Source organism: Chiloscyllium punctatum, chromosome 37, assembly GCF_047496795.1.
Source record: "Chiloscyllium punctatum isolate Juve2018m chromosome 37, sChiPun1.3, whole genome shotgun sequence".
In the NCBI taxonomy this organism is placed as follows: domain Eukaryota; kingdom Metazoa; phylum Chordata; class Chondrichthyes; order Orectolobiformes; family Hemiscylliidae; genus Chiloscyllium; species Chiloscyllium punctatum.
Window position 1 is genome coordinate 36,946,492 of NC_092775.1, and position 12,416 is coordinate 36,958,907.

Consider the following 12,416-nt stretch of genomic DNA (forward strand, 5'->3'; position numbering starts at 1 on the left):
AAATTTTGATACTGGCACATTGATCAAATTCAAGTATGAAGCTCCTTAATGTTCACAAACAAGTAGACAAGAAAGTCAATGCATCTTATATGTCTATCTTGCAACTCCTGAGACACAAATATGCTTACGAGTATGATCATTAGTTCATGCAAATGATCATTGTTAATTGTTATTAAGTATGTCATACAACTGAGGGCTACCTTTTCCAAGGAGTGGCAAGTGGAAAGTCCAGGCCAATGAATGTGGGGCATATCTCAAATAAGTATGGCAACCTAAAATGTGATAACTTTGCTTTGCGAGTGGGAATAGATGAGATAGAGACAGTGCATCTTTTGAGAGAAATCTGAAAGATATTTTAAACAATGAAAAAAATATATATAAATTAGTCTAGCAAAAATCTGTGATAGAGGAGATATAATTGCCTCCTCCTCTGTTGTATTAAATGTTTGACAGGCGTATGTTTTCTAGGCAATCATTCTCCTTTGGCATATTTTAAATTTTCAAGGAATAAGACACAATGTGACACATAAGCCCAAATTAAAACTTGATGAATATAATTATTTCACTGTGTGTTTACATCTCAAGAGCAACCATTAGCTTGTGCACAATAAATGTATGCCAGAAATATAAAAAGTAGGATGATCATCATGTTGGTCAGCATATCACATTGATTTAATACCAGCAGGGTCATTATCTAACTCAATGCTCCAGTCAATATCCTCTCTTAATCTTGCACAACTCAATGTACATTCAGCAGCCTGGAGAACCCTACCCCACAGCCTTCACTCATCCTATTTAAAAGGATCATCACCAACCTACAGATTAGTTACTGGTTGATTACTTCTGGATGTTGATTTGAGTTTGCAAGTATACAGTAATTTCGATTAGCATTTAAATTTGGAAAAGTCTACAATCTGGCAGGTGCTGAAAGTTTGTTTGCTGACTTTAAGGCTTCTGTATAAACCAGTTGCTCCTCGACAGAGATGCATTAGGATGCATATACTTTGAAACTCAGCATGACTTGGAAAATGAACAGAGGCCATAATTTGCACAACAAACTGCTGGATGAGGCAGAGGAGGGGGAGAATTACTCTCATGGGAGATTGTATTTGCTCAGGTTGTTCAGGGAGCAAATCTATCTGAAACTCAACAAGGGATAACATGTGAGGTCTGCTGCAGCCACAAGCGCAATCTCGGAACAGATGATTGGCATGCTGAAACAACGACTTAGCTGTTCTGGAGGAGCTCTGGAGCACTCAGCAAGGCAAATGTCCAGATTCATGATGCATGCTACACAACAATCATGTGAGGAGTAACAGAATTAGGAGGTGGAGGAGACAATCAATAAAACACCTGTTTTGCCTGAATTTCCATGAAGAACTCGTCTGAAAGTGAAATTGATTGTGTAGGGCTTTAGGACCCAGGAGCTACCTTCTGTTGATGTTGCTCCTAGTACACCATTAGTTCCACTCAGAATAGGGTTCATAAACTGCTGTCAGGGCCTACAAGCCCCTTTGCAAATTGCAATCCGTAAGCAGTTCTTTCAGCTTGTCTTACTTTGACCTATGCTACCTCTACATCTTTCAGATATTAGGTGTCTGTTGCTGGTGCAAAATTGAAGTTGTGATATCAACCATCTGGAATTACATCATGGTTGGCTCCCTATGTCCATTTTGGGAAGGATGGACTCCAAGCTCTGTGCCAAGATGATGCTGGAATCTTCCATGCCCCTTAAAACTGATGACAGGCCTCTGGTAGTTCTGCCAATGTGTCTAGCATTTTGTTATGCATTTACGTCTTCCGTGTCTCTATCATCATTCAGTTTGTTTTATTTCTCCACTGCCTGCCTAGATTCAATCCCTAGATATTCCTAGATATGTGAGAGAAAAACAAGGGTAAAGTTGTGATACAGAAACAAGGTGAAAGTAAAAGGTATATTTTTACACTCACTCTTGCTTGAGTGTGCAATGAGGGGGCAGTGCAATGTAAAATGGAGGACTGGATTTAAAGATACTATAATTAATGGCTTCACCCTAACCACTGATCACAGTGGCTATCTCAAACTTGCTCTCCCTAAGGGTCAGGAAGCATCTGTTCCCCTCAGGTTAACCTTTGTTGCACCCAGCTGTGTGCCACCCTGTGGTATAGTTAGAGAGAGGGAAGGTGTCTGAGTGTCAGGAAATCTGTCTGGATGGTGGGTTGTCTTGGTTCAATAGCTGGCAGTGGGCACAAACTGAAATGTGGGTATGAGGCTGACAGCATTGCTAGAGGTGCGGCGTTGAGGTGAAAGCATATAAATGTTAAATGCGAGTCCTGATTGATGAGGATGGTGCTACTTGTTGAGGGATTTTTTTTAGGGATTTAAAAAAAATTATTCATGGGCCAGAATTTTTATTGCCATTCTTAATTGTCCAAAGAGTAATTAAAAGTCAACCACATTGTTGTGGGTCTAGAGTCACATGTAGGTGTGGACAGTGGGTTTCTTCCCCTGAAGGACATGTGTGAATTAGATGGGTTTTTACAATGATTGACAGACCATCTTTTTCAAATATCACCATCTGCCATGGTGGGATGCAAATACATGAGTCCAGAACATTAGCCTGAGGCTTTGCATTACTACAGTTGTCCATTCACTTTACACTACACTACCACTTCCCCTATTATAATGGATCTGGTCATTTGAGCCGTGTCTGAGGTTAGTGGTGTATTGGTAGTTTTTTACAATTGTTTTTACTGACCTTGAAAGTGTGAGATCACAGTTTTCTTGGCATACATACATACATACATACATACACAGTTTGCTTTAGCTTCAGCTTCCATTGTATCTGCTTCGAAAACCTTTGGCTACATGTCTGGAGGGCAACTCGATCCCCTGCAGACACAGGAACATCTTTCCTCCTTGTGATTTCTTCCACCAAGATCTCCAATGCACTGTTCAAAAGCTGTGACACACATTGTCACCCATGTTGCTCAGTTTAATACTTGCACATGGTATGGTGGCTCAGTGGTTAGCACTGCTGCCCTAGTGACCCGGGTTCGATTCCATCCTTAGGCAACTGTCTGCAAGTAGTGAACTAGCGTTTAACATGGTAGGGAACCGTATGCATTTAATTGAATTACACATAATGTAAGGTGAGCAGCAATGTGAGATCTTCAGGTTTACTTCATACACCACAAATCAGCAGCAGGGAAGAACTGAAGGACTCTTAAGAACACCTCGTGACAATCTTTAACATTCTACCCGTGTCTGTGTGGATTTCCTCCAGGTGCTTGGGTTTCCTCCACAGTGCAAAGATGTGCAGGTTAAATGGATTAGCCATGACAAATTGCCCATTATATGCTAGCTAGGTGGATTTAACATGGGAAATGCAGGGTTAGAGGGTAGTGGGATTGGATGCTTTTTGAAATGCCAGTGTGGACGTGATGGGCCAAATGGTCCTCTCCACACTGTAGGGATTCCATGATTCTCTACCAGTGCTTGCACATAATTCAGCTACATGTGTGCACCATTTTAAAATAATTAGCACAGCTTTAAGCAGTGCAAGCTAGCTTTAACAGATACAAGTTAAGATTTTGGGTCCCATGTTGATGCATGCATGTTTACAACTAGCTGCATGCAGCAGTTATTCAAATAAGCAGACAGTATAAAGTTGGATGCTGCCTGCATTACACTGATCAGGCCCAGTTAATTGCACATTCTGATCCACTACCCATTTTTTTGGAGTATCTAATCTTGCCGTGTCAACATGAATTACTCAGCGTGGAACTAGTTGAAGGCAGTAAAGCAATTCACATTTTTGTTCGTCGGAACATAGTAGCACAGGAACAGGAGTAGGCCATTCAGACCGTCGAGCCTGTTCTGCCATTCAGTGACATAATGGCTGGTATGTGGCCCAACTCCATTTACCTGCCTTTGGTCCATATCCCGTAATATCTTTGCTTATCAAAAATCTATCCATTAATTTAAAATTAATAACTGATCCTGCATCCACTGCATTTGTGGAAGAGAGCTCCAACTTTCTATCACCACTTGTGTGTGGAAGTGCTTCCTAACATTGCTCCTGAACGGTCTGGCCCTAATTCTAAGGCTATACTGCATAGTTCTAGAATCTTCAAACAGTGGAAATAGTTTATCTTTATCTATCCTGTTTCTTCCTGTTAATAGCTTGAAGACTTCAATTAAAATGTTTAAAACACATATTTCACTGAATGTTGACTGGAACCACTCTAAAATTGGTTCACTTAAAGTGGAGAACTGAATAGAAATTGAAATTGGCAATTTTTAGTAAATATTGCCTAATTTCTCTTTAAAGATTATGGATCAAGATTATGGTGGCTACATTCATATACCACTTTTATGCAGTGGATCCTTGACAGAGCTTGAGAATGGCTGCCTGGGCTCACTCATCTGTTCTTGCAACTTTCAACCAAGTACCATCAAGTAGAATGCTGCTCAAAAGTGACTGCTTTTGAACATGGACCTTTTCAAAATGAACACAGCAATCACAGTGTTGCCATTTGATGAAAACAAATGTAAGGAGAAATTAGTTTCTGCAGCATTACACAGACTGCAAAGAATCCTCAAGCAGGTACTACACACTGCACAGGTAATGACCACAATGACCCCTGTCCCCAGGCAATGAATACAAGACTGCTTAAAGTGACATGCATTACAAATCTCTCCTTTATAGTGTCAAAATGGATCACACCAATATAGACAAATACTTACACATACAAGAGGAAGTCTGGTCATTGTAAATCGTTACAATGCATAACATTATTTAGCTAAAGAAAAGTTTTAACATTCATTAAGTAATTTTGCCTTGAAGTTTTCCCATGAGACACTAGCAGATCAAGATTTAAGACAGTTAATTGAAATTCCTGTCTCTGTTTTGCTGGAAGCATAATTTATTTAACGAGATTCTGAACTTCATAAAAAAATTATTAAATCTGAATGGTGTCCTTAAGACCATTTTATTGTGTTTTATTATCAGGTGTTTACCAGCATAATAACAAAGTTTCTGACTGTAAAGATTCTACATTTAGAGTTATAGATGATTAGATAACAAAGATTAGCTCTCACCAAACTATCATGCTTTTGATTCTCATACATGATATAAATGGACACTGGAATTTACTTTAAATCTGCAAATTCTTTGATATACATAGGAGGATGGATATTTGGACATAACAAGTAAAATGCTTATGTTAATTCGATACATTGACCAATCTAAAAACTCTGCAATTAATTTCCAATTTGTGTATGCTAAAAGCATCCATGAGTCAGTTACAACAGCTGGCCATGCCATTATCGTACTGGTGTTCACTTACTCACAGTGGTTCATAAAAGTGGTACTGTATACTTTTCCATGCAATTGATGAACTGCTTTTTCTTTCCTCGTGCATTTAACTTGCACTTCATTTTAGCCAGTGCAGATTATCTGAAGTCTCATTTATCACTGGATGTGGCAAACATCCTTTTATGAACTGGAAGCAAACATTTGACATTTCAAAAATGATGGATAATGCTGATTAATAAACCAAAACACTCATTCATAAAACAGCATAAATTGAGATTGTTCTGTAACTCCTACTTGATTGTATGATAACCAGCAGCCTGAATGAATGAATGTATGATTTATTGTCACAAATATCTAGGGTGATACAGTGAAAAGTATTTTGTTGCCACAATCAGGTGCCATTTTAAGTTACAGAAAGAATAAAAAGAAAGTACTTAAATAGAGTTCATCTTTACCAACCAGTGTCCCAAACACAGCTCCAGGACTTCTGCAATGTCTCTACAAGGTTGGCCTCAAGGAGTTTTCTGCTCCAGATACAGCAAAACCAGGTAACTTGCAGAAAATGTGCAGAGGAACATGCAGTTTCAGGAAAGTAATAAATCAGATAGCTATCCATGAAAACATTAATGTGCAAGAACGGTCTACAACAGGAGGAAAACCTAAAGTGTTCCTGGGGGGAATAGGTGATCCAGCCCTTACAAGCAATATGCAGAGAGAATATCTGCCATCTGATTGCAATAGAAGAATGCCAACTTTGCCTGTAGCCTAAGTAATGAGCTGAGAAGTAGAAGATTGCATGAGAAATGTTACTGTGAGCCATGATGGGACGTCTACCTGAAACTGTCTGAAATTAAGCCATAACCGGAAAAAAACAGGAAAATCTGGTCCAGTGATTTAAAACAAGTGTCTTTACAGGGCATTTGAGTTCCCAAATTAACTCAGATTCATTCCTTATTCCATAGAACAGCAGGATGCTGATTGTTTTAGATGTACCTGCTACCAGTGCTAATTTTGTAATATGTGAAATAGATGGTAATTAAATTACATTTTCCCTGCAAAAATAAAATCTTGGTATTCACCATACTAACATTTCTGAAAATGCCATCTCTACAATCCATGTGAATTTCTGTCTGTAGATGCAGACTTGAATGCCTGCAATTTTTGCATCTTCCACATCATCATCCATTTGTTGTTGTAACTTTGATATAATTGTGTACTTGGAAATGTAGCTTGTCCTCAAATGTACTTCATCACAAACTGTTTTTTCAAGAGTGCAGTTACATCATTTTAAGGCAGCCAATGTTCACTAATGTACTCAGCAAAGAGGGACTTGTGCATAATATACAGGAAATGGATGACTTTCCACAGATTAGATAATCTAGGACAAGCTTTCTTAATAGTTTTCAGCTGTGGTGTAGAAAGAAAGCCCTTCCCTAAGTAAAGATTGAAACACTTACCCCTCAGTGAGAGGGAGTTCCACACTCGAGAGCTACCCTAACAGTCCCAGCAGTGCCCACGACTCCATTCTGATGCTGCTGGGACTGCTAGGGTAGCTCTCGAGTATGGAACACCCTCTCACTGAGAGGTAAGTGTTTAAATCTCTACTTGCAGCTCACCTTTTACAAGGTGAGCAATGCATGCTCCCTTGTGAAATTCAGCACTTGGTTTCCTTTCCCAGGAGGGGGAGAAATATATTGACTATACAGATCTTACAGATTGCACGTTCTATCAGAAGCTCTGGTATAATTTAAAATTTAATAGTAAGTTCAGAGGAAATCATAATAGAACAAAATATCCTTCTCATATGATGATGAAGTGGGATTATTGTCAGTTTATTACTCAGTAATTTAACTGCTAAGAATCATGAATCTTTTGGCAAATTTCATAGTTTGCAATCATACGTGTCTATAAATGCATGTTGTACTGTCCACCTGTCCATACTTCTGTGCTCTCGTTGATTTTTTTTCCTTTATGTGCATTGGGTATATAATCTCAAAATGCTGCCAGAGACAAAGGAATAATACAATTTACTAATTTGAATCCTACAATTTTTGGAGTACAGAAATGCAGAAAATTGCACCTGGGTAAGAGATTTCTCTCTTTCATGCTTAATACAATTTGATTCAGCACATGATGAATTTTTGAGAGAACAAATTTAAAGAGAAATTAAATCTTTCCAATTCACTGGAACACTGTAAGCTTTTACATATCATGTAGGTAGTGACATCATCTAGCTGTAATATTTCAACAGTTGACAGCAGCTTTGAAATGAAATATGCTGGGTTGCATTAAGTGATTTTGCATTAAGAAGAGATATATTGTGACCTCATTGGAATTGTCCAATAAAGACTATAGTCCTAGTCAGTGTTTCTAAGAAATTACTTCATTGTGCCTGCAAGTGGCTTTTCCAACAGCAATGTAACAGGAAGATAATCCTGTTTTCTGGATGACTACCAGGAATCCCCTTTCTGATGAGTTATAACTTGCATCAAACCTAACAGCAAAGTTTAACACATTGAACCAATTGGAAAATACTACTTATACTACAGAAGCATAAAAGCTGAGAACTCTCAGAAACTCCAACAGCATTTCTATGATGTAAAGAAACTTTTTGTTTCAGTTTTGACCCAAGACAGAAAATGTTGCCACTAATTCCTGTTATTGTTTAAAGCACCGAATTTTAGTCTTCCCTATTTAAACCTATGCAATGACTTACTTAGACTTTTGAGGTGATGGACAATATTTTCTTATTAGAAAATATACAAACAAATGTAAAGGTTATGAGATTTGGTTCTCATAAACTCTGAAGTTTTGGTGAAATATTGTCATTAGAAATTAATAAGGAGGTTGTACACAATCTAGTCATTCCTATATAATTTTAGAGATTGCAATATTTAAAGCCATTTGGTCCATTGCATGTTCAAGAATGGTGGGTAAAGTTTTCACATTGGGCATAAAGGTTTTCTATATTTCTCAAAATGTATTTGAATAAATATAACTGGATATTTAAAGAAAGTCTTGTATCTTCATAGGAAAAAGACTGCGCATTTTGAAAATGGAAAGTGTTGCATAACTGAGAGACATACTCATGGGATTTTTGAAGAAACTTGACTTCAATTTTCCTCTAATCTCTGTGTCTCTTATGAATAACAATGTAAATCTGAACTGAAATGGTATGGTTGAATGGAATATCATTTAGAGGAGCATGGTGCAATGAAAATCAGCAGTATGACCAATAAAAACATATCCTAAACCTTGTTTAAGGTCACACAAAACTATCAGTAAAGACAATATTGTGGTCTCTTGTCATGTCATAAGTCCAATAGATATTTTACAATAATTTACTATGTAGGTTGTATTTCATGCAGCATTATTGAAACTAATTGCAAATTGCAGGTAGTTAGTATGCCCTTATATGTAATGGTATTTTAGGATATCTAATACAATAGACATTAAATGATGGTGTCACAGAAGATAACTGATACAGTACTGCTCAGACTGGTAACTTATAGGTTTGTGATGGAAAGCTCAACATCTGCTAAAGAAGCAATTACACATTTTGGGCATATGTAAATGTTTATTACAACATTACTGCCAACATACATGAAACATGAGACTTTTCATAATACAAAAACATTTCAGCCTATTAGATTTGTAAAAGTTAATGCTTGAGAAATTGATCATGCACTTCAGTAGCAAATCAACATGTAATAATTGAAACGCTAATATGCAAGCATTAAAAAATGTAGAAAAGCGAATATATTGTTGGCAGGAGGTCTGCAGTATAATTTTTAAGTAATTTTTTAAATGTAAGCCTGTGCACTATTTATATTAGTCCCCTGTATGCAATTTATAGATCTGTATTGTTGAATATTGTAGAGGAATAATTGCACAAAAGGAACAAATTATAAGGAGACTTTAGTCATTAATCCAAATGATGTTCCTTTTTTTCTAACTTAAAGCTTACAAGAAAAATACTGCTAACTTTGTAGTTACTGTTTAGCCATGTTTTCTGCCACTGACACGGACAAGCATTAAACCATGCGGTATAACATAAGTACTTGAGAGCTTCAATATCAACGTAAAGCAATAGTTAATTAAAAATATGTTAAAGAATTCAATGAATGGAAAAAATTACTGGCTGACTCGACTAGCATTCTTTCAAAAATCCTAATATATGATCCACTATTGCACAAAGAATAAACAGATAAATTACGATACTATGCTTAAAATATGGACCACTTATTAAACCCCCTGGCACTTTATTATAGTAGCTCCCCCCCATTTTGTGTTGCAGCATAGACTGCAGTACAAGTGATTTGACACTCACAGACACTGCCTCAGCTTGGTGCAGGTTTCAGCTGTGACGACACAGCCTGCAAATCTGTTCAGACACTGCAGATACTGCAAACCTTCTTTGTCATTAATGTCAGCAAACTAACTGCTCCTTTGCAATAAATAGTCTTTATATTTTAATTTATTCCTGATACTGTGCAAATGTATGCCATGTCAAATAGATCCATTAATTTCCATATCATTAATTCAAATCAAATAAATGTTCCACATAAATCCCTCTATTATTATTTACATGCATCTAAAATCTTAGAAGATGGATATAATTTGTCTAAAATTGATGAAATTAATCAAAAATCACTTTCCATTCCCTTTACTAAATTAGCATAGAATTATAAAGATAAATATGTAATTTTAAACAATTTAACTATTTAGAATTTTTATTTGTTCATCAGCAATCTGATATCAGCACAGTAGGTTACATAAATATATTCTTCACCTCAACAATTTGCTTATATTTACCATATTTCTTTCCATTTCATGCACACAAAATTTAATTCAGCAAATAAATAAATGCAAATATTTTGTTAATAGTTTATTATTCTATGTTTAAAGTAGGAAACTTTTACAAACAAGTTTTGGCCTTCATTTTGGCTGCATATTTTGCAAAGCAAATTATCTCATTTTTAAAGACCTAACTAATAACTAGAGGTCCAACTATGTAAAATCACAACCTGAATTTTAGATCACCTGATGACTATTACTTGATTAATGCCAAATGTTTTGTAGTGTTGCAAAATATACACAGATTATACGTCTGAGAACTTGCTTCGAGATTCTGTAGAGTCAGGTGCCAAGTTCTTTACGACTTCTAGTATACATGGTTTTCTTTATACATTACTAATCAATAATGCCAGTGAGTGGCTAATCTGTTATAGTGCAGGCTATATCATTAAAGATGTTGATGGACTTGTTGCTACTTACCCAGAATGCTATTTTCTCACCAAGTCATTTAATATTCTTTAGAATAATTTCTCTAAACATGGGTTTGCTTGGTAGTCCTGAAAACTTAAATCGATCTTTGTTGCAATAGATGCCTATTGCAACCATAAATAATTAAACTGTACACATTTATATCTCACTGGGGATAGTCTTCATGCTGGAATCATTAAGCCTTGCCCATCCCTTAGCTGCACTGCAAAAACACTATTGTTTAAGAATTGCTCAGCAGATAATCTGTTTTTCTCATAGCTGTTCTTTATTTATTGGATCAAGAAGTATTGGATTTAGAAGACTTGGCACTACAAATTATCTTTGTTGGGTAGTTTCCATTAACTATTAATTCCCTATTACTTAGATCAATAAAACAGGTTAGATGATTCGGGGAGCTAGCTGCAATCAGTAACTGGTTCTTAGTAAATCTTATAACACATAATCTTTATACAATAACTTCAAATGCAGAAAACCAATAAGAGTTGATGTGTTATTTTTTGATTCAGATGTTATTTCCTGATGAATACTGACTTGAAAATATTAAGGGTTACCAATTACGAGATTGTCTCATTTTAATATTTTAGTGACCTAGTTTCAGTGACATTCTATGGCCTATTTCCATTGCAAATTGCTAACGACGTACTTTTCTGTCTCCCACTGGGTTTGCTGTCAATGTTATTTCTGATCAATTTATTCAAAAGGCAATTTCTTCTGATGCACTACCTCAGGCAATTTATAATATACAGATATACAGTCCACCCAGGAAAGTAATATGGCTGCTGGGTGGAACCTTCTGCATTAAGTCATATTTTCCTCAGTCAGCTTATAGAACACTGAAAGAAAATGCCTTGAATTTCCCCTTTGATTATTTTAAACAATACAGCCCAGGTTTATTAGCAATCACACATACTCTGCAATATATTTAAAACTACCACATCTACTTTCACTGAAAATGAAAATATCAGAATTTTAAGGAATCAGATAAAGCAATTAACAGAATTATAATTCACTATATGTATTTCACATTGCATTCAAATTTACCTCTGGCAAATGAGATGCAGGCAGATTTTGCAGCAACACTGCTTTCTGCTCTGCTCAGAAATAAATTAACAAAATCCACATTTTAAAAAATATTTTTTACATACCTGCTACAGTGCTGGACATGGTGGCGCAAGATGTAGAGGCTCAGGCAGCAGGAATGAGATGGATCTGTGCTGCAGTGGTGTGGAGACAGATATCTGAATAAGGCACTGACTCAGTGGTGTGTAAACTGCAGAAGGGAAAGAGGAGAGGTAACCTGTTAGAAACAGTAAATCTGAGTGGCTCTGATCATCTTTTGATGTCACTGCTGCACTGCCTCTTTCTCTGCACAATGAATATTAATTTGCTCAATAATCCAAAAACCCAAACCCTTAAAATGCATGTTTAAAATGTTTGAATTAGATAGTCTATCTCAAAACTCCCCTATCAATTGTACATTCCAAGGAAAAGCTTTTTTAGCCTGTTTGATGTTAAAAATTATTTTGAGACATTGGATTCTCCATTTGAAATATTTTCAATTCACACAATATTTGCTTTGAGTGATCAAAATGAAAATGGTTGACTACTAAATTAAATCTTATGTTATGCATAAATATTCATAGTAAAATTACTCAAGTGCTATTTGCTAGCCCAGAATCATTGTTGTTAAAGTATTTATGATGGATAATATAATTCTTTAACCTTTGCAATACTGTAGACTGCATAACATTTGTGGTATGCTAAACATACATAAATTATCTGCATATACATTTATACACTTTATCATCAAGCTGATTTTCTGTATTAAAG

The 12,416-nt window shown here is 36.2% G+C and overlaps 1 protein-coding gene across 1 annotated transcript in view; it reads right to left on the reverse strand.

Annotated features, from left to right (window-relative positions):
* The window catches only part of LOC140462997 (stathmin-3-like), a 56,454-nt gene extending 44,576 nt beyond the window's left edge, over positions 1-11,878 (reverse strand). The window contains exon 1 of the mRNA XM_072556582.1: positions 11,732-11,878. Coding sequence (XP_072412683.1) covers positions 11,732-11,750 — 19 coding nt within the window. The 5' untranslated portion in view covers positions 11,751-11,878. The remainder of the gene's footprint in view (positions 1-11,731) is intronic.
* Positions 11,879-12,416: the final 538 nt, after the last annotated feature.